Source organism: Tachysurus fulvidraco, chromosome 20, assembly GCF_022655615.1.
Source record: "Tachysurus fulvidraco isolate hzauxx_2018 chromosome 20, HZAU_PFXX_2.0, whole genome shotgun sequence".
Lineage (NCBI taxonomy): Eukaryota > Metazoa > Chordata > Actinopteri > Siluriformes > Bagridae > Tachysurus > Tachysurus fulvidraco.
The window spans coordinates 1,553,788-1,581,363 of record NC_062537.1 but is presented as its reverse complement, the minus strand read 5'-3'; the positions used below and the strand labels follow the sequence as shown (position 1 = coordinate 1,581,363).

Genomic DNA, 27,576 nt, shown 5'->3' with positions numbered 1-27,576 from the left:
TAACGGCCGAGGAGCTGATGGAGGCTGACAGAGTAATGCGATTAGCGCCGCTCGTCTGATCTCTGTAACTTGTAAGAACATGCAACGTGATTAACAAGATTTTCATCAAAGAACACGAGGGGGGAAAAAAATCTCTTTGGACTTGTGGATCCTTCTGCCTATTGGACATGGCAGCTTATTTATTTATTTATTTATTTTGGATAACAAATAAACAAACTAATGTAAAATCAGGTAATAACCGGTACAGCCTTTGATGTGATGGATGTTCGGCTGAATATTTCGGCTGAAGAGGTGGTAAATCAGTGTTTTTGTGAACAGCTGCATGGAGATTTAAAGGATCTGAAACAAATTGTGATGGGATTAACAGACTCGGATGGATGAGAGAAGCAGGTGAAGGTGAAGTGTGTGTGTAACTCATGTGTGACTGAGCTGCAGATGTGGAAGACCACGTCGGGTTCTTCTTTTGTCAGTCACAGAATCTGACGCTTAAGTGAGGACAGAATCACTGAAACTGCATAGCTAAAGATTGAGGAAAGGGCAGACGATGCCCAAGACACTCGACGACATGGTACAAGTCACTCAGTTCAGAGTTTCTTGTCATGTATGAAGGTCATATGCTGCCATATGACTGACTAAAAAACCTCAGAGCAGATGTTCCTATTAAAGTGGCCAGTGACTGTAACTAACTAACTAACTAACGTTTTTTTTTAAATTCGCATAACAAATAAAATCGTTTAAACAAAAGTTTGTATTAATAGGAAAAATAAATACTTAACGATTGGGTGGTTCCACCCGGAGTATGAGAAGAGAGCCGGCGTTTTGGTGACGGATGTAATTGAGATATAATTAAGTTTTAAATGTGGTCTGGTTTGCAGCTTATATAACAGAAATGTCCCTGAAAGGCAGTCACTTCATCGTGACAGCCAGCCGATCGACTCGTGTGCTTCCCTGATCGGCGTCCCGTACTAAATCCACCTGCAACCTCCACCCCCTCCTCCTCCTTGTACTCCCTCCACCTGCACAGGCTCTTTAGAAGCAGAGATAATGTCCCGTGGATGCTCAGAGCTCCAAACGGCACGCGGCAGACCGGAGTTGCTTCTCCTCCATGCGCTTCCGTTAAGTGGACAGGTGGAGTTCCAGTGCAGCGACTGCGGTGATCACCTGCCGGTTCACCCGATTCATCATCACGAGCACTTTCCGGATACACATCACACGTGAGTTATTACTATTATGGACTGGATGTGCACTTCATTAAACTTCATTAAATCATATTGAGCACTATATCATGTTTTACCCCAGAGGGCAATGTCATGGCTGTATATAATTATTTAATTAATACACCGGTTTGTATAAATGTCTATAGAGACATATGATGATAAAATCGATGGGGGTGGGGTAGGTTAGTGGTAATGGGGTGGGGGAGTTTAGTGGTTTAATGGGGTGGGGGAGTTTAGTGATTTAATGCGAGTGGAGGAGTATAGTGGTTTAATGTGGGTGGGGTAGTTTAGTGGTTTAATGGGAGTGGGGGAGTTTAGTGGTTTAATGGGGGTGTGGTAGTTTAGTGGTTTAATGGGAGTGGGGTAGTTTAGTAGTTTAATGGGAGTGGGGGAGTTTATTAGTTTAATGGGGGTGGGGTAGTTTAGTGGTTTAATGGGAGTGGGGGAGTTTACTGGTTTAATGGGGTGGGGTAGTTTAATGCTTTAATGAGGGTGGGGTAGTTTAGTGGTTTAAGGGTTGGACTACTGATTCAGAAGCTGTGAGTTCAAATCCAAGATCCACCAAGCTGCCACTGCTGGGCCCCTGAGCAAGGCCCTTAACTCTCAATTCTTCAGTCATATAAAATGAGGGTCTGGATGAGAACATCTCCCAAATGTAAATATAATACACTATAATATAATAGAGCACATTACAAAGGGTTTTACAAAGTAGGCTACATGCTTATGCTTGTGTTTAGTGGAAATCTCTCATTTTAAATGAAATGCTATTATATGATTTTTGCAGAACTGTGATTTCATTCATCACTTTGAACATGATCCTTACACAGTAAGATCTAAAGTAGAGCAGGTGGCAGTGTGTTCATCTCAGGTACACTCACTAGGTTTTACCCACAGTGGCTCTGATATGTTGGCTCCGGTGTGAAAACCCTTAATGTTACATGTCCAGAGTCAGAAGGTCTTCTCTCGCTGTGGGTTTGTAGGTTCGAAGCCATGCAGCGCAGACACACGACGCTGAGGGAGAAAGGTCGCAGGGGGCCGGCGTATATGTTCAGCGAGCGCGATAAGAGTGTCACGGCTGAAGAGGAGCGCTTCCTGGATGCTGCTGAGTATGGTAACATCCCGGTTGTCCGGAAGATGCTTGAAGACTCTGAGACGCTCAATGTGAACTGTGTGGACTACATGGGCCAGAATGCTCTGCAGCTTGCCGTGGCCAACGAGCACCTGGAAGTGACCGAGCTGCTCCTGAAAAAGGAATGTCTAGCCCGGGTGGGTGATGCCCTGCTCCTGGCTATCAGTAAAGGCTATGTGCGCATTGTGGAGGCTATTTTGGCACATCCGGCTTTCGAAGGTGGCCTCCGCTTTGCCCCGAGTATCTTGGAACGTGAACAAAAAAATGATGACGACTTCTATGCGTACGATGAGGACGGAACACGGTTCTCACGCGATGTGACACCCGTGATCCTGGCTGCTCAGTGTCAGGAGTATGAGATTATACACACCCTGCTGGTCAAGGGTGCACGCATTGAAAAGCCTCACGATCACTTCTGCAAGTGTGCTGAGTGTGCCGAGAAGCAGAGGCAAGACTCATTCAGCCACTCACGCTCACGCATGAACGCCTACAAAGGCCTGGCCAGTGCTGCCTACCTCTGCCTTTCCAGTGAAGATCCTGTGCTGACCGCCTTGGAGCTCAGCAACGAGCTTGCCCAACTTGCCAACGTCGAAACCGAGTTCAAGGTGAGAGACGGCTGTTCTCCAAGGTACTCTGTCAAATTTCCTGTGTGTAATTGATAACGTGGTTAAGTTTAAAGGTAGGCGTGTTTTATCACTTATCCTTGTCAACCAGGTTAAAGATAAAGGTACAAAAATTACTTAAGGTACAAAAAAATGCTACTGAAGTGATAAATGTTGGCACTTTTTTCTGACATTCTGAAACAAATCTGTACAGCTCACAGTGCTCAGTGACTTTTTGTCAGAGGGATGTTTTTATCACGTTATTAAATAATGCAGTGGTAATTCCGGCCTCCTAGAGAGCCTTAATGGAATTTCAAAGGAACCCCTGCATTTTAATCTGTATTCCAGACAGCTATCTTATTGGATTATTTCAGGGGAAAGGTTAAAGGTTTTGTTGTCAGTTCCGCTTCACTTCGGTTTCTCTTTTACACAGATGAAGATAAAGATCTTTCCGTGAAGCCGTCGAAGCCGGGAGTCGATGCGGTGATAATCACTCGTGTATTAAAACAAAGGATCTGATTGCAGGCTCTTGCTCTTGGAATTAGATTTCGGTTGTCCAACATGTCGTTTGCCGGGTGAACAAGTCCGTGTTAGGAATCAGCGTTTCTAAGAAACACCCCACTGATCCTCGTGGCCTGATTGTCGGCTTCTCTTATTGATTGCGTGAGCGGTTTGTTGAAGTGTGTGTATCGACACGAGCATGTAATCACATTGTTGTGATTCCCTAATCGCTGGGCTCCAAGTTGATTCTTTCACATGAATCAATAGCGTGGTGTAACATTATATTTTTGTCATAGCATATAATAAGGTTAGAGAAAATGGGAGAATGGGAAAGGAGGATTAGACAAAAATAACGCGAGATGCAGAGATCGAGAAGGAGATTTAAAGGACAAGATCAGGTAGTAAGAACGATAGGAGAGGATGGCGAACACCTCTGAAGAATTTCCTGTTTGTGTTTCTCTGTAGAACGACTACAGGAAGTTGTCCATGCAGTGTAAAGACTTTGTGGTCGGGGTGTTGGATTTGTGTCGGAACACGGAGGAAGTCGAAGCCATTCTGAACGGAAACGTGGACCGGAATCTGCCCCAGGGTGACAACAGCAGACCGTGCCTGAGCCGGGTAAAACTGGCCATCAAGTTTGAGGTCAAAAAGGTATAATACGGACAAAACTGATTTTCTTTGATGTGATTCTTTTGAGTTACATATGTAGTAAATCATATTTCTGCACAGTTTGTGGCTCATCCGAACTGTCAGCAGCAACTCTTGACACTGTGGTATGAAAATCTGTCGGGTTTGAGGCAGCAGTCTATTGGGGTGAAATGTTTAACGGTTCTTGGGGTGATGGCGACTCTGCCCTTCTTGGCCATTGCATACTGGGTCATGCCGTACAGCAAGGTACAATCCTTGGTTGTTCCCCAATCCCATGCTTGGTAAATTTTATGGAAAGGCTGATGTAATGCTAATGCACAAGACAAGTCATTGATCTCTAATCATTTTAAACATTCATATTATTTTTCTGTCTAATTGTGTTACTTTTCTGGAAAGCTGGGTCGTGTTCTACGCAGTCCGTTCATGAAATTCGTGGCCCATGCGGTGTCCTTCACAATTTTCCTGTGCTTGCTGGTGCTCAATGCTTCCGATCGCTTTGATGGAGTCAAAAATCTGCCCAATGAAACGATCACCGATCACCCGCGGCAGGTGTTCCGGGTCAAAACTACCCGCTTCTCCTGGACTGAGTTGCTAATTATGAAATGGGTGCTTGGTTAGTATTTTATGAAGAAGTATTTTATGGTTACTGAATGTATTTAAATCTATTGAAAGCTAATCGATGATGTTTGTCTCTGGCTTTTCAGGAATGATCTGGTCAGAGTGTAAAGAAATTTGGGAGGACGGGTTGCGCGAGTATGTCACGCAACTCTGGAACATTTTGGACTTCGGCATGCTGTCCATCTTTGTTGCGTCATTCACAGCTAGGTTCATGGCATTTCTGCAGGCCTCTCGTGCACAACTGTACGTCGACCAATACGTGACGAGTTTGGACCTGAGCAACGCCTCGCTTCCTGATGATGTGGCCTATTATACTTATGGTAAAATTATCCTACACTGTGCATTTAAAGCTTCTCCAACAGACTTGGCTTGAAAACATTGTCCTTCTTTTTTCAGCAAGGAACCGATGGCTTCCATCTGACCCCCAGATCATCTCTGAAGGTCTCTACTCTATTGCTGTGGTACTGAGTTTCTCACGCATCGCTTACATCCTGCCAGCCAATGAAAGTTTCGGACCTTTACAGATCTCCCTGGGCCGCACAGTAAAAGACATCTTTAAATTCATGGTCATCTTCATCATGGTCTTCCTTGCATTCATGATCGGCATGTTCAATCTGTACTCTTACTACCTGGGAGCCAAGTATAACCCTGCATTCACCACGTAAGTCTTCGGGGCTCTAAGCAAAACCATACCTGTTACGCAAAATGTTTGATAGCTATGGGACTGTGTGTGTGTGTGTGTGTGTGTGTGTGTGTGTATCACACAGGGTAGAAGAAAGCTTCAAGACACTGTTCTGGTCCATCTTTGGTTTGAGCGAGGTGATGTCTGTGGTGTTAAAGTACGATCATAAGTTTATTGAGAACATCGGCTACGTCCTATACGGTGTCTATAACGTTATGATGGTGATCGTGCTGCTCAACATGCTGATTGCCATGATGAACCACTCCTACCAGGAGATCGAGGTGACCTCTAAGTCTACTGTTATCTCTGAAAGCTCTGCAGTATTGCTGTGTAATTCTGCAATTTTGCTGTAACAGGAGGATGCAGATGTCGAGTGGAAGTTTGCCCGTGCTAAGCTTTGGCTCTCGTACTTTGATGAAGGCAGGACTCTTCCTCCTCCTTTCAATCTGGTGCCCAGTCCAAAGTCCTTCTATTACATGGGCCTTCGCACAAGATCTTGTCTCGTCAGGCTGTGCAAAGCTAAAGGTCTTCGTGGAAGCCAGCAAGACATGGACACTCCAAATTCTCGACCTAAGGTTGGAATCTGAATTGCCCTGTCCCCAAGCTCTGAGATTGTTTTACATAATGAAATGTGATTGCATTTTAACCACATTTTTGAGATGATTATTTTCTTTGTCAGCTCCACAGGTATCGACTGTGCCTCACTCAAGATGAATATGCAATGAGAAATTCTATCAAACACCCAAGCAGATACCAGGTATGAACTGATTTCTGACAGCAGACATGCAATACTTTTAGGTTCTCTCATCACTGGCATTAAATCAGCTCTTATTCACAATGAATCGAATCCACAGAAGATCATGAAGCGTCTCATCAAGCGATACGTCTTGAAGGCCCAAACTGACAGTGAAAATGACGAGGTCAATGAAGGTAAGCCCAATATCCCAAACACAGTCGACAAATTCATCAGCATGTTATTTATGCAGTTTTATTATGGGTGCTTGGTTTTACTTGCTGTATTTGTTACTCACCAGGTGAACTGAAGGAGATAAAGCAGGACATCTCCAGTCTACGCTATGAACTTTTGGAGGAAAAATCTCAGGTCACGGCAGAACTCGCCGATCTCATCCAGCAGCTGGGTGATAGACTTTGTAAATCAACCAAAAAACCCTGAAGAAAAGTATTTTCTACCAATGAGCACTTAAGAACCTTCACCTAAGGAGCCCTGAGGAACCTTCAACTCAGGAGCCCTGAGGAACCTTCAACTAAGGAGCCCTGAAGAACATTCAACCAATAAAATAGAGCTAATTGAAAGAAATTTCAATAAATTTCAACTATAATTACATTTTTAATTTTTAAGTAAATGAATGAGTGAAAATTTGGAAGATTAGGAATGATAGCGCTATGTGTGTGTTCTTGAGTCTGATATGCAGTTTCCATCCATATGCTGCTTTGTTAATGATTTTATTTATTTATTTTAAAAAAAATCCTAATTTTCATACCCTGCTATTATCCAGTATCGATAATTCCATTTTTTTTCATCTCCTTTTGATTTATTGAAGTTACATCTCACATGGGGGCCTGTATAATTTGTGTTACTTGGGGACCTGTATAATTTGTGTTACATGGGGACCTGTATAATTTGTGTTACTTGGGGACCTGTATAATTTGTGTTACATGGGGACCTGTATAATTTGTGTTACTTGGGGACCTGTATAATTTGTGTTACTTGGGGACCTGTATAATTTGTGTTACATGGGGACCTGTATAATTTGTGTTACATGGGGACCTGTATAATTTGTGTTCTTGTGTTCTCTTTATCAAACAAACTAACAGGTCTTTAGTATTTAAATATTAAGCAGCATCTTGAACGATGAAAATATATTTGTGTACTTTTAGATTATTCATTTGACATTTGCATATTATATATAACTACATATAACACTAAAATAAATCAATAAATAATAATAAATAATTATAAAAATAACCAAAGTACTTGTATAAGTGGTGTACTTAATATAAGTAGAATCATTTTAATAAAGATATACATTTTGCAAAATATTATGGACTTTTATTTTGTCTTTTTGATCGTTTATCCAGGTAAGTGTTATATATTATATTATATTATATTATATTATATTATATTATATTATATTATATTATATTATATTATATTACATTATATTATAAATATTTATTGTCGTAGTTGTAGCTTTTTCCCCACAAAACTCAGGCTACATTCTGATTCTACTTTACCTCAGCAAGCAACTGCACCGCTTCATTCTATTGGCTCACTGCGGTGACAGACAACCAGATAAGCCAATGAGCGCTCAGAACACACTGCCTGACAGTGACGTTCAGAGGAAGTCATATATATAGAGATAATAAAAAAGTCCTAAGCACCTCCTCCCTTAAACCTCACGCTCCCTGCCGCACGTGAGCCACCACGCGCACCGAGAACAAACCGGCTCTAACGGCTCAAACGTCACAGGAACTCGCCATGTAAGTGTTATTACACAGGTTTATCTCTGACTAGACGTATTACACGTTGATATAAATATATCAGACACACACGTTTATGTTATTATTACTTTCAGGAGGAACAGTTATCGCTTAGCCGCTATGCTAAGCTATTCTGTATTTAACTACCTCGCTTAGATATGTTGTTATAACGCTTTTCCGCGTGTTATTAAATCGTTATTACGTGTTTAGTGTCTTTAACTAAATCTCTAAGCTGCTTGTTGTCTGCGTGCTAACTTCTAAAGTGCATTTATAAGTGTGTTTTTCCACACCGCTTTTCGGGTAATAGACACGCCCACAACGTCATGATTGGTGGATCAGGAACCGTCACATGACCGTCACTGACCAATCGGGTCGCAGCATCGTGGCTTGTAGGGTTGGTTCTGTCTGAGATGCGGTGGGATTAAAACACAACAGTGTCTAATTTTTTTTTCCACGCCGTGTCCTGATAGCACACGGGGGGAAAATGGCGGATGACCCGAGCGCTGCGGACAGGAACGTGGAAATCTGGAAGATAAAGAAGTTGATCAAAAGCCTTGAAGCGGCTAGAGGGTAAGTAGAGTGACGGCTTTCACATTGAATCTACAGATCATGGGGTTGTTCATGATGGACAGCTGACACGAAGACGGACACGTGCTTATAACTAACCTGCTTATCTATTAAATAAAGTGCAGAATGTACAGAATACAGGGTCAGGAGTTAGACATGATTTTACAACAGGATCACAGCGACTCTGTGACAGTAATGACGTGCTGTAATCGGAAAATAACAGTGAGTCACAGGTAGTGTTAAACCTCTAAAGTCAAATTATTGTTTTCAATAACATGTAATGTAGCGTTTTTTTCCCCCTACGTATACCGCAATCTTTCATTTATTAAACAATGGAAATCCTGTATAATAAACACTATGGCGTATTTTATCGACATGTCGTCTTTGAACGCTGTCATGGTTTGTGTGTGGTTTGGCAGGAACGGCACCAGTATGATTTCCCTCATCATCCCACCGAAGGACCAGATCTCACGGGTGGCTAAGATGCTGGCGGACGAGTTTGGGACGGCGTCCAACATTAAGAGCAGAGTGAACCGACTGTCCGTGCTGGGAGCTATCACTTCAGTGCAGCAGAGACTCAAACTCTACAACAAAGGTGTGTGTGTGTGTGTGTGTGTGTGTGTGTGTGTGTGTGTGTGTGTGTGTGTGTGTGTCATAATCAGAAAGATCTTTATTGCCAGGTATGTTTTTACATAAGTTCCACGGTGCTTGCTTGCTGAGGTTTTACAGAAGCTCTACGGTGTGTGTTTGTGTTTGTGTGTGTGTGTGTGTGTGTGTGTGTGTGTGTGTGTGTGTGTGTGTGTGTGTGTGTGAAATTATTACATTTACCCACACCAGCACCAACACAGCATTCATTTTCTATGAAAATTGCTGAGTTCCAATGTGCAAAGAAAAGTGTGCGGGGCCAACATCATGACAGTTTTTTTTTTTTTCTTTTTTCTCTTCCCTCCTTAACCCTCATACAGATGTTCCGATAAAGTGTGAGCGTGTGTTATGTTGGGTTTTTTTTTAAGACCTGCACAGTGTTTGTCTGCTGTCCTTTCATTTTATGCCTGTGTACCGTTACAGTGCCCCCCAATGGCCTGGTGGTGTACTGCGGTACCATCATGACCGAGGAGGGCAAAGAAAAGAAAGTCAACATCGACTTTGAGCCGTTCAAGCCGATCAACACGTCGCTGTATTTATGCGACAACAAGTTTCACACAGAGGTGAGAGAGAGCCCGAGAGAGAAAGATAGAGAGAGGAATACTGATAGTCACAGAGAAATGGAGAGAGACAAAGAGAGATAGTGGGGAGAGAAAATGTGTGTGTGTGTATATGAGAGAGAGACAAAAAAGGCAGAAAGTGAGAGAAAAGGCAACACACATCACACAGAGAGAGAGAGAGAGGCAGAAATATAGATATTAAGAGAGAAATATAGGATGTAAATTTAGACAGACAGATGGAGGGAATAGGGATGTATTGACAGAGAGCAATGGAGAGATGCAGAAATATGCAGAGAGAGAGAGTTGGATGGCTTTTCATATTTCTCTCTCTTTATATACATTGCCGTCTCAGGAATGAGAATGCAGTCATTATTAGACGAGAGCTTTGATAAGTTGTTGCTCAGTAACACACCTCTGATTGCTGGTACGATGCTGTGGCCTCACCCTGTGTACCTGTGTGACTCTCACCTCAGGCTCTTACCGCGTTGCTCTCGGACGACAGTAAGTTCGGCTTCATCGTGATCGACGGCAGCGGCGCCCTCTTCGGAACTCTGCAAGGCAACACCAGGGAGGTTCTGCATAAATTCACCGTGGACCTGCCGAAAAAGCACGGTAAGAAGGTGTGGAATTCTGTTTGTGTCTGTTCCAAGGTCTGAGCCACAAGTAATTAATTAAGGCTGTTCGGGTTCCTCCTCACTCCATCAGGACGAGGAGGTCAGTCTGCCCTGCGATTCGCCCGCCTGAGGATGGAGAAAAGGCACAACTACGTGAGAAAGGTGGCGGAGACGGCCGTGCAGCTGTTCGTCTCCAACGACAAGGTCAACGTCGCCGGGATGGTCCTCGCCGGATCGGCCGATTTCAAAACCGAGCTCAGCCAGTCGGACATGTTCGACCCGGTGCGTTCCCTCAAACTCTTCTCCTTCTCGCCGCCGTCTAGAAATCTGTGGTGTGGAGTTTTAAAACCGTCTCTCTCTTCAGAGGTTACAAGCCAAGGTGCTGAAACTGGTGGACATTTCTTACGGAGGGGAGAACGGCTTCAATCAGGCGATCGAGCTGTCGGCCGAGGTTCTCTCCAACGTCAAATTCATTCAGGAGAAGAAGCTGATAGGTAAGAAATCTGACACTGCGTCTGATTGGGTTCCGTGTTGGGGACCGCCGTCTGATTGGGTTCCGTGCTGGGGCCCGCCGTCTGATTGGGTTCCGTGCTGGGGCCCGCCGTCTGATTGGGTTCCGTGTTGGGGACCGCCGTCTGATTGGGTTCCGTGCTGGGGACCGCCGTCTGAGTCACAGAAAGCTCTCCAGCTCGACGTTCTTCCCGACCAAATTAAACTTTTACATACAGAACTTTTAAATACACATCTTTAACTGTCGTGTGTCGGTTTTTAGGACGTTACTTTGACGAGATCAGTCAGGACACGGGGAAGTACTGCTTTGGAGTCGATGACACGCTGAAAGCTATGGAGATGGGAGCCGTGGAGATCCTAATCGTCTACGAGAACTTGGACACCATGCGCTATGTACTACGCTGCCATGGAGCTGAGGGCATTGGGCCTGAAAATGGTACACACACACACACACACAATACCTTTTAAAACACCTAAACAAATACATGGCATTATTATTTATCTTCTATATAAAATAATTGTTAATTCTCTGTATTATTTTTCCACATCAGTTGAAAAGACACTCTATTTGACGCCCGAGCAGGAGAAGGATAAATCTCACTTCACAGACAAAGAGGTGGTGTTTTTAATTTATTTATTTTTTCCCTTTAATACACATCACACAAACATTACCAGATTTATTATTTTTATTTATATATATATTTTTTTTTACTTTTTCATAAATTTGTCTCCAAATGGAAATTTCTTTCAGTATAAATCTAAGGGTTTAAGCTTTGTGTTTGACCTCCATATTTCTACCTTATTGTGTTTTCAATGCAGTTATTGTTATTATACTCGTGTGTGTGTGTGCATGTGTGTGTGTGTTTGGGTCTCAGACAGGGCAGGAGCACGAGCTCTTAGAGAGCATGCCACTGCTCGAGTGGTTCGCCAACAACTACAAGAAATTTGGGGCGACGCTGGAGATCGTGACGGACAAAAGCCAGGAGGGCTCGCAGTTTGTGAAGGGCTTCGGAGGGATCGGAGGTGAGAGCTTACTTACTTTTTCGTAACACTCACCCTAGACTCTTTATTTTTTTTCCCCTCAATTAACTTAAGTTTTACAAAGAACTCCTTTATTCAGATCTGTTTACGGTCACGTGGAGCGTTGGCTGTACAGTTACCATAGAAACGGCAACCTCAACATAAACCTGTTCTAGGAGAACAATCAGATTTGAGACTTTAATGGAAAAAAGTGTGTACGGATTTAATACGAAGTAAAACATGGGTGCAGTTTTATTTGTTTTCTCTCACAAGTGAAAGTGAAGGTCAGCCCCGAACCGACTCTATAAATTATCTGAAAGCTGATTTTTAACTCTGAACTTCTTGTGCAGGAATTTTGCGATACAGGGTGGATTTCCAGGGCATGGACTACGAGGGAGAAGACGAGGAGCTGTACGACTTGGATGACTACTAGGTAGTCGTGACGGGCGAACGGAGAGAACTTCCCCTTTACAACACTGCAGACAAACAGGAAAGGAAAAGATGGTGAATCAGCGACGAGTGCGTCTTGCACGTCATTTACACGTCACACAGTGAGGAAGTCCGCCGACCGTGCACCGATTCTCAAGCCTGCTTTTTTTTTTTTCTTCTTTTTTTTTTTTAAACTGACTCCTGCTGCTACTTTGAGCTTGTGGCATTTTTAATAACGTACACGAAAAGCCAAGGGGATTAAGCGTGCACCTCGAACGCCTGAGCCTCAAGCTCGTCGTCCAGCCCTGCGTCTGTTTTCATATCAACCTCTGAGCCGGTTAAATCTCTGTGAAGGACCATCGCGTCGCCGGATCGCCTCAACGTGCTGCTGAAGATGGACGTGTGTCTCGCTTTAGCCTTTAGCAAACGTCCCAAAACTGTTCGAATGCCTGGAAAGTTTAAATAGATGAAATACGACCGCACCGACTTCTTCCGAACTGGCTCTGCGTTTTAAGAGCCGTGAGCTCGTATGATCTTAAACACAAGTTGGATTTTAGTGACTTTACTCCCACGTGAGAACACCAGATCACATCGGAAGCACTAAACGTTGTGGAATTTTCATCTTCCACTTCCTGCCCTTCCAACATCCAGTCTATCAATGAGCAGGTTTTGTTTTTAAAAAAAAAAAAAAAAAATTGGAAATGCAACATAGGTTAGAGATGTAAAGCCTTTATTCTCGTACACACTGGGCAGCAGGTAAAGCTCATGTATAGAGTCTAATGAGCAAGAGCAAACACACACAAGAAAGAAGCTTGTAGTTTTAACACATATTCCCTGTAATTTCTCATCTCCGTGCCTAATCCATCAATATTTTGTATAAAATCATTTGTTACACGAGGTCACAGATATAAAACATTCTGATCATTTGCATGTTTTTAGTTTGTCGTCTGTTCATTTCGTCCTTCACAGTCCGCTAACGTTTCGGTTTAAAAACCGAAGGATCGTACGTGTGAAATCAGAATCTGTTATTAAACTGCTAAAGTAAGTCACAGCACACGAGGACGTGGCAGATTTTTCTACACCGATTTTTCTAGACCGAGCGGGTATTTTAAAAGGAGGAATATAAATAAAAATCTAAATAAAATGTGTTGTTTAAGTTTAATTCATTCACTCGTTAAAGCCGTAATAATAATGCAAATATTATTTTTTTTTTATTTAATATAAAGATTTTTTTTCTATATAATTATAGCTATGTTGAATTTTTATTTATTCTATTTTTATTTTATTAATATAAATCTTTTATTTTCAGGGCTTTGTTTGTGCCCCAGCAGTGGCAGCTTTGGTGGAGCTGAGATTTGAACTTATAACCTTCTCATTAGCAGTCTAACACCTCACACCACTAAAAGCCACCACATCCTCAAAGCATTAGTAGCTTCAGCATTGTGGTGTGTTTTTAAGATCACTTTGAGAGGATTTTAAACTCGGAGCTGAAAGCTGAAAGAATTTACCATGAAACTCGGCGCGCCCACACACACAATACACTCTTCCGCGTTGCTTCACATCCTCAGACGCTGCAGAGAACAACCAATCGGGGAGCGGATCGACAACTCGACACCGCCTCCTTTGGGAGTCGTCGACCAATCTAGAGCTGGGGATTTAATATATTTAAATTTTATTCACCCCTTCCCTTCTTTCTCTCTGTCTATGACGTATTTGGACGTGCGCGCTCCCGACACAGGGCTGGGTTTGCATATTTTTTTTTCCTTTTTTTTTTTTTGATGTTTTATTTTTTTTGCGGCGCGCGCGGGGGCACAACAATATGGAGCCGGACATGGAGGACAAAACGTTAGAGCTCATGGTAAGTTTCTAACCAAACCCCGACAGACAGACACGTTTCTAGTTGTGTTCCTAACGACAGACTGAATAATGGACCTGTTTTTAAGGGAAGCGCGATTAAGGATGTGTGGGAAGGGAGAAATAGGACAAATGGCCGGCTAACAGCGTTAGCATTAAACTCTGAGGCACTGAATATATTGATAAATATGACGCCTGGAAACGAGTGAACGATCAAAATAATAATAGTTAGGTTTTGTTTGAGTGTCGGTGAAGCTTAATGTGAGGTCGGTGTTAATACAGAGTGTAAAGGGGAGAGGTTTAATAAGTGTCCATTAGTGTGTGTGTGTGTGAGAGAGACAGTGAATGTATATTTCCAATAGACTTCTCAAATAAATAATATATTAATAACCATCTATTAAACTGTAAAATGTTTTTATATGTTTTCTGAATTCGTACAGGTTTGTTTTATTTATTATTTGTTTTATTGATCATTTTTTTACCTCAGTTTTAGCCTAAAACAGGGCCCTGCTCTTTCACCGCTTGTCTTTAGGACTCTATATAAATATAAAATAATTATTATTTATCTTTTACAGAATATCGAAATTGAGAGTTTAAGATATCACGAATATCTTTGTACATTAATCAATAAATAAATGAAGTAAGAACCGTATGTAAAAGGTGTATTTAAAGCCAATGCAATGGTACGGGGGAAGAGAGGAAGAAAAAAAAACTGCAGCGACGTTTGTCGTTTATATGAACGATGAAGACTGTGTTACAAATACAGGAATGTTTTTAATCGAGTGCACTACGTAGTGTGCACTATACCGGCTTAGTTACACTTGTACAGAGCGCGCGAGGAAAGGGGACACGCAGCCGTTTAGGATTCAGCCCTAGCTTCCGACTCGGCTAACTAAGCTAGCTATGTTTCACTGCGCCATTTATTAGTTACATCCTATCCTTCGGATTTTCTTTTTAGACCTAGTGAAGAGATGTGCGTCTTATAAACATGTTCCTGTTCATAGTATTGTTTTGAATCTCTGGTTGCAATGAATCCTTCATTGTTCACCGTTTTTCACGGCTGCTGTTGGTAGCTAGGTCTTAGCTTAGCCTAGCTTGCTAACTGCGTAGAAGGAAGTTAGCATAGCGTAGCAAAGCTAGCACGTCGATGTAACCATCATGACGCCCGCCATCGATGTACCATTATTAAAAATATTATAATTAATTTCTTTTTAAAACAACATAAATATGTGTAGGTTGAAACGTAGCCTGTTTGGCTAAGCTAGTTTACAACGAGCCGGTTGTATTGCTAGTTATGCTAACAGGCTAATTTTTTTTTTTACCTCAACATCAAAAATCTTATTTAATGAACAAAACAAGCTTTTATCGTGTGTTTTATTGAAGTCTTTCTAAATGTATCTTTATAACATTAATCTACGGTGAAAGTCTTTGTTTTATTCATTTCAGAATTTTATGATGTCTCATTTAAAAATATTTCATTTTATCATCTTAAATGTGATGAATGTATAATTTTTTTGTGTGTTCAGTTATGGGTTTTTCTTCATTAAATATTAATAAGGATCTTGAACGTGAACACTGATGGAGGTTGTTCCCTGGAATCCATTCGCATGATGATAAAATATTGACAGTTCTGTCATTTTTAACATTAGAAATCGTTTTTAAAATTAAAAGTCAAGTCTAAAATTGTGAATTGATTTCATTTCAGTTTCACTGAGAGACACACCAGGACCAGAGCTACTGTTTGCTTCATTTCATTGAAATAGAAAAGAAAAAAAAAACATTACTGAGAAAAAATTGTAAGAAGGACGTCTTGATTAAATCGTCAGACTCTTTAAGACTAAGTCGGGTCACAGATTCAAAGTCAAACAACTACAACCTGCCTTTGAACGTTTTCGGCTGTTTCAGGGAAATGCCTTGCTTTCAGACTTGTATTTGTAATAAATCAGCTTGACACGTCAATCGATACCCATAAAATATCTTCCTCTCGGCTCGTATCAGGTCTCCGTGATGCCGTGCGTCTGTCCCTCATCCTGTCTCTGGCGTGTTTTCTTTTTCCGTCTGATGCTTTTCCTGCCACGTTGTCTGTGCTGCAATGCCGGGCGCGTTCCAATGCGAAGCATCTCTGCCGTCGGTGGGCTTTGCTTCCTGTTGCCATGGCTACAGCAGCATGCTCCGGAGTAGCCGTCGTCAGGTTCGTCTCGGTGGGCAGAACCGAGGATGCGTCCGTGTGTGTGTAGGAGTTCACTATGTGAATTTGCAGCGTGAAGCGTGCGAGGATGTGGCTGTGTTACAGACAGATCAGATTAGAGGGACGTTTAATGTGCGTCTCTGTTGTGTGATTTGTCAATCAGTCTGAGACGTACTGTAGGCAGCACGTGGTTTAAGTGCAGAATGTTCTCTGTTTTAGGGCTTTAACTAACTCGTCTGTTGATATATCGGTCATGTGCGAGTGTTTCTGTTGGTTTGTGCTGCATTTCTGATGTCAGGTGCTGACACGATAGTTCCAAAAAAAATAAATAAACACACAACTCCCCTCACACGCCGTGTTCCCAGAATGCATTGTGGCGACACGATGCCTGAACGAGTGAGAGCAGAGACTCGGTTCAAGAGTTCAGGATAGTCAGCGAGCTAATAGAAGATGAGCGGCGTGATTAGTGAAGCGTACAGATTATTAAAAGCATCACTGTCTTTAACAGAGGGTGGAATGTCTCATTAACTGAAATGAACATTTGATGGAGAAATGTCTGTGTACAGATGTGTACACACACACACAAACACTCGTGCACACACTTGCACGCAGACAGAACAAGTAACAAAAGGAAGGATCTGCTATCACAATCATCACTTATGCTCATTGTTTGTGGCTTGAGGTGACAATACAGAGGAAGTTTGTCTCTATATGTATGACTGTATGAAAAGGTTAAATGGCTCGAGCGTCGTCGGATGCATTCAGAAGTAGGAAATTGTGCTCATGTGTTTGTCAGCATCGTGCTTTTTCAGCTGCTGTCACCCCAAAAAAAAACAGGAATTAAGTCCTAACTCTGAAGAAAGACGGATGCTTTCTCTGTCGTGTGTGTGTGTACTTCCACTTCCCACACACACCAGTGTCTGTTGTCTTTACTGACCACAAAGGCACTAGGGCAAATCTGGCTGTTCCCCTTCATATTATTGCGAGTAGCAATAACAAATGTAACCCTCTGGTTCGTGTGTTATCCGTCACAGAGCTACAAGTCATACTTTTTATCCGATTATAGTTACATTTAAGGTGTCGTCCCGTCCCGTCCCCCTCTCAATAAGATTATTTTTTCCTGTTGCACATCATCTCTAAAGATCTTCTTACATATGTTTGTTGAGGACAGTATCTCCCCATCAACGAGCTGTTGCTATAGAAACCGTAAGGGATTAGCATGAAAATGAAAGTGTAGGGAAGCTCCATCAGCACCTTCTGACCAATCAGAATACAGAATCTAACAGCAGTGTGTTTATACATCAGAGCAGAGCATGACTGTATTCTTATTATTATTGTTAAAAAAAGAAAGACTTCTTATTTTAAATATTCTCCTCCAGAACATGTCAGTTATGGAATCCCTTACAGGAGAGATTTCCCCAAAGACCACCACAGTATTTAAGGTAAGGACGAACTCCCTAATTTATTCACTTAACCGTAATTACGAGTAAAATGGAACACAACGGAACACTTTTTTTTTTAAAGCAGTTAAAATCAATTAAGGTATTAAACATTAAATATAACATTTATACAAGTAATGTATAAAAAGTTCCTGTTCTCATTTATGTTATAGCAGCTAAGACCTTATTAGTCTTAATTTGTTACCTGGCAACCAATATGTGACCAGGTATGACCTCAGTGTGGTTACTGTACGTACCTGCTGCGCTATGAAGGTCAGAGAACGGGGGATAAGGCAGAACTAAAGGAACGAACGTTACCTGATTTCAGCTCACTAACGGTCCCCTGTCGGGCTCGAGGAAGCGGCCGTCGGAGGGCAATTACGAGAAGGAGAAGGACGTGTGCATCCAGCTGTTTGACCAGTGGTCCGAGGCCGACCAGGTGGAGTTTGTGGAGCATCTGATATCACGCATGTGTCACTATCAGCACGGCCACATCAACTCGTACCTCAAACCCATGCTCCAGAGGGACTTCATCACAGCGCTGCCAGGTATATAGCACACACACAAACACACACACACGGTGTGGAGGAACCAACAACCCTCGTGTTCATACCTGTGCTACTTCTGTGATGCAGCTCAGGGTCTGGACCACATAGCGGAGAACATCCTGTCGTTCCTGGACGCACGCTCGCTGTGTTCGGCCGAGCTGGTGTGTAAGGAGTGGCAGCGCGTCATTTCAGAGGGGATGCTGTGGAAGAAGCTGATCGAGCGCATGGTGCGAACCGACCCGCTGTGGAAAGGATTGTCTGAGAGACACCAGTGGTGAGACGTCACGACCGAGCGCTCAGCTTTACTCAACACAGCTACAGATACCACACACAGTCAGACTGGGTTATAGAAAACTTCTCTAGGCTTCCATTCTATTACACCACGAAGTCTCAGCATTATAGGGACGTTTCTGAGTAAACAGACCAGAGCAGGTGAAGGCTTTGCTCCCTTCTGCAGCTTACTCACAGTGGGTTTTATTTCCACGTCATGTGGTTCTCGGTTTCAGCCACAGTTCACCTGAAAAACGGGCGCGCTGACGTAGGTGTTTCTGACTCCGAGAAGCTGACTGTGTTTCTGTCTTGCAGGGAGAAGTACTTATTCAAGAACCGCACTACAGAAGTCCCGCCCAACTCCTACTACCGCTCTCTTTACCCCAAAATCATTCAGGACATCGAGGTGAGCGCAGGACCAGGACCTTAAACACCGAATCACTTTTAGGTCAAGCGTGACGCGTTCTGTTCGGCCGAAGCGTAACTCTAACCACGTGAAGCACATAGCGAGGTGGAATATTTAGGGTCGCTGTAATTCAGGAAGTTGTGCGGCAACGTGAACCCGATAACACTACAGTCGACTCGAAAGAAAACAGTCCAACCTTTTTCCGCTCGCTGGCCCGAGCACAAAGTCGACACGACCGCTGCTTAATTATTAATAATAATTATCGTTCCTCTGTGAGCGAGAGGATGAGAGCTGGAGCATTTTTCACATTGGTGCATTCATAGCTTTAAATATCATTTGTTTAAATGTATTATTATTATTATTATTATTATTGTCGTATAGATTCATTCAGCTGTTTTTAGCTTATGTTTATTAATTTATTCGTTTATTTATTTTATTCAAATGTGATTGTTTTTGAAATTTAGAATTTAAATTCTAGTTTTTGCCATTTTTAATTTATTTATTTATTCCATTTAAATGATGTATTCTTTACTTATTTCCGTTGACCACATTAGCAGTTTTTCTCGTTAACCTTCACTTCCAGTTTCACCAGACAAATAATAAGATTTTAACAACAGTCCCTCAGTAATTGAGCCCAATCGAGTTCGTTAAAAAAGTCGTCCATTATTTCAGTTTTTTTTTTTTTGAGCGTCTGAGTGTTCAAGTCGCAAACCATCGAAGGAAACTCTTAAATATCTTGTGAACAGTTTATAACACTGTCATAAAGCGAGCGCAGTAGTGCATTTGTCATGGATGAACGATTTCCTGTTCCCAGACGATTGAGGCAAACTGGCGCTGTGGACGGCACAACCTTCAGCGGATCCAGTGCAGATCTGAGAACAGTAAAGGAGTCTACTGCCTCCAGTACGACGACGACAAGATCATCAGCGGCCTCCGAGACAACTCCATCAAGGTGCTTTAAAGAAGCAGTTACACACAAGGTGTTAGTCTACAAAATGGGAAGGTTGTGAGTTTAAGTCCCACGTCCACCAAGCTGCCACCTCTGTGCCCCTGAGCAAGGCACTTATCCCTCAGTTGCACAGTTGTAGTTTGTGATGCGTACAGCTACAGATAGTAACGGAGACACCGCTGTATGAGGATTATGCTGATTGGGATGGATTGTGGACTTAAGTGTGTGTGTGTGTGTGTGTGTGTATACAGATTTGGGATAAACAGTCTTTGGAATGTTTGAAGATTTTGACGGGACACACAGGGTCAGTTCTGTGTCTGCAGTACGACGAGCGGGTCATCGTTACCGGCTCCTCGGACTCCACCGTCAGGTTTGTTCTTTTTTTTTTTTTTACTTTTCAATTTTCTTCTTCTCCCCCATTCCTTCCTTTCCCACCCTCTTTCTCTCTTTCACTGCACCTACGTGCTTAGCTCTGCTGTAGTATGAGACACGTGAGCAGCGTTCTTTTTGCTCTCTTCCTCTCGCAGGGTGTGGGACGTGAACTCGGGCGAGGTGCTGAACACTCTGATCCACCACAACGAGGCCGTGCTGCACCTGCGCTTCTGTAACGGCCTGATGGTGACCTGCTCCAAAGACCGCTCCATCGCCGTGTGGGACATGGCCTCGCCGACTGACATCAGCCTGCGCCGTGTGCTCGTAGGTCACAGGGCCGCCGTCAACGTGGTGGACTTTGATGACAAGTACATAGTTTCTGCCTCCGGGGACCGCACTATCAAGGTGAGCCCTCTGTCAGACATATTTAAAAGAAATATTCAAAACATTATATCGTTTTTGCACATTTACTGAAAGTAGTCAAGTCCCAGAAATGCACAGAAGAAGCCACGCCTTCTTTATGTCACCACTCTGGCAACGTACACCATCATTTGACGAGGACTTCACATATAAACCCCAGCTCTTATGGGGACAAGAACAAACAGTCGTCTTTTTATTTTTATTTTTTTGCGGACTTTGCGGTCATGTACTTGGCATCCAGCAGAGGGCGCTGTGCAGCAGCTGAATTTGTGATCCCAAGTGCACGAGACTCCAGCGTTCAGTCCTGCCAGACTGTGGCGTATCGGTTCACCTCGGCTGGAACAGCTTTCCGTCTCCTGCCCTCGTGTCTCCCAGACTCTGGATTTTTCAGCCAGTCGGGATTCCAGGAACGCACGGCCCTGGGAAAACCGCCAAATCGTCCTGCATGAGGAAAAAAAAACATAGCGCTTTCATCCTCTGAAAACATTCCTCGAATAATGAGCCGTGTGTGTGTGTGTTCACTTGTATTTTTCATGTGATCCAGCTTTGTATAAGAAATTGATCCGCATTATTGAATCTTAAGCTGTTGACAGGACGCTGAACTCGGTGACACGAGGCCATCGGTGTGTTAAAGTCTGACTTGATGTCTCTGTAGGTTTGGAGCACGAGTACATGTGAGTTCGTACGCACTCTGAACGGCCACAAGCGTGGAATCGCCTGCCTTCAGTACAGAGACCGGCTAGTGGTTAGCGGCTCCTCAGACAACACCATCAGGTGTGTGTCTGTGTGTGTGTCTGTCTGTCTGTGTGTGTGTCTGTCTGTCTGTGTGTGTGTCTGTCTGTCTGTGTGTGTGTCTGTCTGTCTGTGTGTGTGTCTGTCTGTCTGTGTGTGTGTCTGTCTGTCTGTGTGTGTGTCTGTCTGTCTGTGTGTGTGTCTGTCTGTCTGTGTGTGTGTCTGTCTGTCTGTGTGTGTGTCTGTCTGTCTGTGTGTGTCTGTCTGTCTGTGTCTGTGTGTGTCTGTCTGTCTGTGTCTGTCTGTCTGTGTGTGTCTCTGTGGGTGGAAGGGTGTGTGCAGGTGTGTCTGTGTGTCTCTGGAAGTGTGTGTGTGTGTGTGGTGGAAAATGTAGCTATCAGTAAATAAAAGGTTTATGATGTTAAGTGTTCAGTCTGGTCGTCCGTCTCTCTGTGTGTAATGAAATCAGGGCTGTAAGAGCACTGGCTGTTCTCACTCAGGAGTCAGTGTAATATTTATTCCTCTGGTTTGTCTCCCTCAGGCTATGGGATATTGAGTGTGGAGCCTGTTTGCGGGTTTTGGAAGGGCACGAGGAGCTGGTGCGCTGCATTCGCTTCGACAACAAGAGGATCGTCAGTGGAGCTTACGACGGGTGAGCATCGTCCACAGAGCGACGCACCGTGTTCAGTACCACCACTAAACACACACACGCACACACACACACTCCTGTTTTAAATATCTCACGCATCCCAGCTCAGAGTTTCCATGTGTCGACATTTAATAATCCTAATTCTTACTTCTCCTTTTCTCCCATTTTAACATCATGTTAGTAAACAACACGGTGAGTTTGGACTTGGTCCCATAAAATGTATATAAATAAATAAACAAATAAATAAATAGCAGGCTCTTTAACATCCGTCTAAATAAGCAGTTATACACATACATCACATCCACTTTTCAGCTAGTGTTTTAATGACGCTAAAGTATCCGTCGCCTCAGTGATGGCCCAGCGTTTGTCTACGGCGTATTTCAGTTTGTTTACTTTCGATCGTTTCCGTAAAAAAAACAGACCAAAAAAACCCACATCACATCTGTGTGACGTTACCGGAGAACTGGATGTGATTTTTCTTTTAAGGCTCACGTTTGAGTCAAGGACAGTTTATTTATTTATCGTTCGTTCAGCGTCAAATCGCTCCAGACGCATCGGCGTGCTCGTGGCGAAGCTCAGGTGAATTTCTAACTTATTGCAAGCGACGGGTTACACAAAACAAGGCACGAGCAGCAGCCGGCGTCTTAATGGAGACAAATACGATGGAAATGGAGTAAATGAAGTGCAGTGAGACTGCAGTGGAAGTGTCTGTTCCTCGTTAGCTGCAGCGAAGAGAAGGAGCGAATGTCAGACCTGAAACTTGGCTCACAGAAGCAGGTTCGCTGGGAATCGTCTGCACTTTAACGAACACGCTAGCAGATTAAAAGAAAAACGAAATAACGTGTACAAGATTAGTCATAGGCCAGGATCAGATGCACCTGGGACTCGGCGCTACCAATCTGCATCTGCTACACACACACGCACACACACCGCAATACGTCTAACAGAAACGAACTGAGATTTTTATTTTTTATTTTTCAATAAATCTTTTAATAAATAAACTAAGAAAATCCATCATAACCTCCGGCTAAGATTCCGACTCTTTTTTTGTCTCGTGTTTCCATGGAAACGGAATGTATTTGGCCAGTTTTACGCCGTAGAACCTGTAGGACGTATTTAGGAGAAAAGAAACCTGTTAACTGACGGATCGTCATCCGGATTTAATCTCACGCCGATTCTGTCACACTTTATTTTTTGAATAAGATTCTACACGAACGCACGACTGATATTTTGGCCTGACGTGCTGCTTAATTTGTGTGATGTAAATAAAACGGAGCTTTTGTTTTGTTTCTCAATTTGTTTTGCTTGCTTTTGTGGGTTTGATGCAGAAAAATTAAAGTTTGGGACCTGCAGGCTGCCCTGGATCCACGAGCTCCAGCCAGCACACTGTGTCTGAGAACACTGGTGGTGAGTCACCTTAGGACACCCCACACACACGCGCGCACACACACACACACACACACACACACGGTTTATCTTATCCGTGACCTATATGTCCTCAACTGCCAAGTGACGAACTGAGGCAGAACAGAGGCAGCTACTTGAACTAAGATGGATGTGTGTGTGTGTGTGTGTGTGTAGGAGCACTCAGGCCGCGTGTTCCGGCTGCAATTTGATGAGTTCCAGATCATCAGCAGTTCCCATGACGACACCATCCTCATCTGGGATTTCTTGAACGTGTCGACTAACGGACAAATGGAAGGACGGTCGCCATCACGCACGTACACGTACATATCCAGATAGCAGGTAATGGAGCACGTGTACACACACACACACACACACACACACACACACACACACACAGTGCCCTCAGCTTTCTGATATTAATAGACATGAATAGACTCTTGCCCTGCTGCATCAATCTCACTGTGTGTGTGTGTGTGTGTGTGTGTGTGTGTGTGTGTGTGTGTGTGTGTGTGTGTGTGTGTGTGTGTGTGTTGACTAGGGCTGCCCTGGAAGCGTGCGGAGTGTGTGAGTGTGTCTGCGCGCGGGGACTGTCCTGATGACCGAGTCTCTGTGGTTAAGTGTGCCAGGATCAGAGGTCGAGGAACGCCATCCCTGTCCTCCCCTCGCCCTCCTCTCTCTCTCTCTTGCTCTTCATTTTTTTTTCTTTCTTTTTTTAAAAAAGTCTGAACCCGTCTTGAAAACAAACACATGCGCACACACTCAGTTATGTGCAAACGCACATCGAGCTCCCTCTCTGTTGTGTATCCGGAAGAGAAGACGAAGAGAGGGATAGAGGGACGCCACTGAGGACAAGCTCGTAGTTCCGCCCCCACATCCGCCCTGACAACTGCCCTAGCCACGCCTCTGGGCCCAAGGACTATTTAACTATTGATATTTTTATTTCTCATGTGGGTTTTTGTTTGTTTCTTTGTTTCTTTGTGGAGAAAAAAAGATGAACAGTGGAAGTGACTCTTCCATGAGGACTGTTTGCATGAACGAATGATGGGACTGTAAAAGACGGTCAAGCCCCGTTTGTGTCTTTTATTTTTATTAGTATATTATTATTATTATTATTATTTTTTTTTTTTGTATTTTCTTTTATTCTTTTCTTTTTTTTTTTCTTTCTAAATTTGGGAGATCAGCTTTGTTTTGCTTCCTTTGTGGTGATGTTCTAATCCCTGTAGATTTCTTCTTTTCAGATTCCTCTCCAGTCCGTCGCTCCGTTCCTTTTCCACGTCCTTTCGCTAGCTCTAGTTTTCTCTCTCTCTCTTCTCTCTCTCTCTTCTCTCTCTCCTCTCTTCTTCTCGTCTCGGTCCCTTTCGCTGTCTGCTCGTCTAGGTTCCGAATGATCTGATCGCAGTTTAGTTGTAAACAGAAATGTCTTGGTTATAATGGTGTTGTATATTGAAAAGATTTTTTAAAGAAAAAAAAAACATTATTATTAATAAGAATAAAGTACTTGACTGTGAAGGAGTGTTAACAAACCGGCGACGTTCGTTTTTATTTCCTGTGTGTATTTGCATGCGTGAGAATGATTCTTTACCTAAATTCTATACGGAAGAATGAAATTAAATTATGTGCAGTAAAGAGTTCATCTCTAGTTGCCTTTTATGGCTTTTGCCGAGAGGGCGGAGCTTATTTCAGGGCTGGAATTTTTCACAGTGGTGCCGGATTCCATGTGTGGCAGTGATACAGATCACGTTATCTGGGAATAGGTAAAAAGTTATTAGTAAATGAAATGGGTATGATTTAGTACAGGTCCATGTGGGGTATGATTCAGTACAGGTCCATGTGGGGTATGATTTAGTACAGGACCATGTGGGGTATGATTCAGTACAGGTCCATGTGGGGTATGATTCAGTACAGGTCCATGTGGGGTATGATTTAGTACAGGACCATGTGGGGTATGATTTAGTACAGGTCCATGTGGGGTATGATTCAGTACAGGTCCGTATGATTCAGTACAGGTCCATATGATTTAGTACAGGTCCATGTGGGGTATGATTTAGTACAGGTCCATATGATTTAGTACAGGTCCATGTGGGGTATGATTCAGTACAGGTCCATGTGGGGTATGATTCAGTACAGGTCCATGTGGGGTATGATTTAGTACAGGTCCATATGATTTAGTACAGGTCCATGTGGGGTATGATTCAGTACAGGTCCATGTGGGGTATGATTTTAGTACAGGTCCATGTGGGGTATGATTCAGTACAGGTCCATGTGGGGTATGATTCAGTACAGGTCCATGTGGGGTATGATTCAGTACAGGTCCATGTGGGGTATGATTTTAGTACAGGTCCATGTGGGGTATGATTCTGTACAGGTCCATATGGGGTATGATTTAGTACAGGTCCATGTGGGGTATGATTCAGTACAGGTCCATATGGGGTATGATTTAGTACAGGTCCATATGATTCAGTACAGGTCCATGTGGGGTATGATTCTGTACAGGTCCATATGGGGTATGATTTAGTACAGGTCCATGTGGGGTATGATTCAGTACAGGTCCATATGGGGTATGATTTAGTACAGGTCCATATGATTCAGTACAGGTCCATGTGGGGTATGATTCAGTACAGGTCCATATGGGGTATGATTTAGTACAGGTCCATATGATTCAGTACAGGTCCATGTGGGGTATGATTCAGTACAGGTCCATATGATTTAGTACAGGTCCATGTGGGGTATGATTTAGTATAGGTCCATGTCCATGTTTAAGCATTACAAATCCTGGTTTGAAACTTTGGTGGAATGTTTAATGTGTCCAATAATATTTCTTTAATCTGTCAAATTTAGTTCTGTTTATGTATCAGGACTCTGTCTAATTATGTTATTGTTATTATTGGGTCTGGATCTCATACAGATGCTATGGGTGGGAGAGACAGACAGGGAGGGGCAGACAAAGCAAGAGACAGACAGACACAGAGAGAGATAAAGCGACAGACAGACGCGAGAGACAGACAGACAGACACAGGGAGAGACAAAGCCAGAGACAGACAGACAGACACAGGGAGAGACAAAGCGATTGACGGACCGACACAGGGAGAGACAGACAGGGACAGGGAGAGACAAAGCGAGAGACAGACAGACAGGGACAGAAGACAGGGGGAGACAAAGCGAGAGAGAACCACAGAGATGGGGAGAGACAAAGCGAGAGACAGACCGACAGGGACCGAAGACAGGGAGAGACAAAGCGAGAGAGACTCACAGACAGACAGGAAGAGAGACAGAGATGGGGAGAGACAAAGCGAGAGACAGATGGACAGAGGGGGAGAGCGAATATGAATGAATGAATGTTTCAAAAGCTGGATCAAAATTGAGACAGGGACCGAAGACAGGGAGAGACAAAGTGAGAGAGACTCACAGACAGACAGGAAGAGAGACAGAGATGGGGAGAGACAAAGCGAGAGACAGATGGACAGAGGGGGAGAGCGAATATGAATGAATGAATGTTTCAAAAGCTGGATCAAAATTGAGACCACAGACAGGTCGATTCTGTCCAATGAGACAGGAATGCAGTGTGAAACTGAACTTTAGACACAGACCCAGTTTTAAGCCCAGATGAAATCCAGAATTGTAAAAAAAAAAAAAAGCCTTTCAAATTGTGTGCAACTGAGTTTAAACCCAATCCATTCTGTCTCGCCGATTTGTTTTCATCCACCTGACGTGTTTCACCTGATGGTTTTCACACATTAAGTAACTGGACCGTACTGTAAGGTAAGGTGAGAAAAATCTGATACACAGCCGGTGCACGAGGTGTTGCACGAGATCCCACCAGACGCCGGGGTCCGAATATCCGCTGAACAGGAATGAAGTGAAGTCCGATCTAAACATCCTCTTGTTTCTTTGGTATTTATGAGTGTTTAGTCTTTGCACTAAACCCTTTCTGTCTGTCCTGTGGTCATGTTTGTGCACATGTGCTTCTAATAAACATTAATGATGTCAGATTAATTGTTAGATCCGAGGAACGAACTTACCTCTCAGACCAAGCCATGAGCTCATGTGCGTTGTAGCATGAGATGGAGTAATGTGGGGAAAGTCCAGTGTGGCATCAGC

General features: G+C 43.3%; 3 protein-coding genes across 4 annotated transcripts; all 3 read left to right on the top strand.

Moving 5' to 3' along the window:
* The first annotated feature begins 995 nt into the window (after nucleotides 1-995).
* LOC113650332 (short transient receptor potential channel 7-like) lies at nucleotides 996-7,398 on the top strand. Its single transcript, XM_027158624.2, has 12 exons — nucleotides 996-1,214; nucleotides 2,198-2,951; nucleotides 3,915-4,100; nucleotides 4,179-4,343; nucleotides 4,494-4,710; nucleotides 4,802-5,035; nucleotides 5,112-5,376; nucleotides 5,483-5,678; nucleotides 5,754-5,972; nucleotides 6,077-6,154; nucleotides 6,252-6,327; nucleotides 6,432-7,398. Exons 1-12 carry the CDS (start codon nucleotides 1,045-1,047, stop codon nucleotides 6,569-6,571), a joined length of 2,700 nt encoding a protein of 899 aa, XP_027014425.1. The 5' UTR covers nucleotides 996-1,044; the 3' UTR covers nucleotides 6,572-7,398.
* Nucleotides 7,399-7,751: 353 nt separating this feature from the next.
* On the top strand, nucleotides 7,752-13,174 carry LOC113650331 (eukaryotic peptide chain release factor subunit 1-like). Its single transcript, XM_027158623.2, has 11 exons — nucleotides 7,752-7,899; nucleotides 8,370-8,469; nucleotides 8,886-9,061; nucleotides 9,535-9,674; nucleotides 10,145-10,283; nucleotides 10,377-10,567; nucleotides 10,650-10,779; nucleotides 11,058-11,231; nucleotides 11,347-11,411; nucleotides 11,671-11,818; nucleotides 12,166-13,174. Exons 2-11 carry the CDS (start codon nucleotides 8,384-8,386, stop codon nucleotides 12,246-12,248), a joined length of 1,332 nt encoding a protein of 443 aa, XP_027014424.1. The 5' UTR covers nucleotides 7,752-7,899; nucleotides 8,370-8,383; the 3' UTR covers nucleotides 12,249-13,174.
* Nucleotides 13,175-13,960: 786 nt separating this feature from the next.
* Nucleotides 13,961-25,001, top strand: fbxw11b (F-box and WD repeat domain containing 11b). 2 transcript variants are annotated; one of them, XM_027158569.2, is made up of 13 exons: nucleotides 13,961-14,102; nucleotides 17,666-17,728; nucleotides 18,054-18,273; nucleotides 18,361-18,547; nucleotides 18,859-18,949; nucleotides 19,764-19,901; nucleotides 20,150-20,268; nucleotides 20,426-20,675; nucleotides 21,346-21,464; nucleotides 21,964-22,074; nucleotides 23,400-23,478; nucleotides 23,653-23,817; nucleotides 24,017-25,001. In XM_027158569.2, the coding sequence occupies exons 1-12, from the start codon at nucleotides 14,064-14,066 to the stop codon at nucleotides 23,812-23,814; spliced, it is 1,578 nt and encodes a 525-aa protein (XP_027014370.1). In that variant the 5' UTR covers nucleotides 13,961-14,063; the 3' UTR covers nucleotides 23,815-23,817; nucleotides 24,017-25,001. The 2 variants fall into 2 exon arrangements, with proteins under 2 accessions (XP_027014370.1, XP_047660584.1); XM_047804628.1 differs by lacking the exon at nucleotides 13,961-14,102 and adding an exon at nucleotides 15,656-16,289.
* The last annotated feature ends 2,575 nt before the right edge of the window (nucleotides 25,002-27,576 follow it).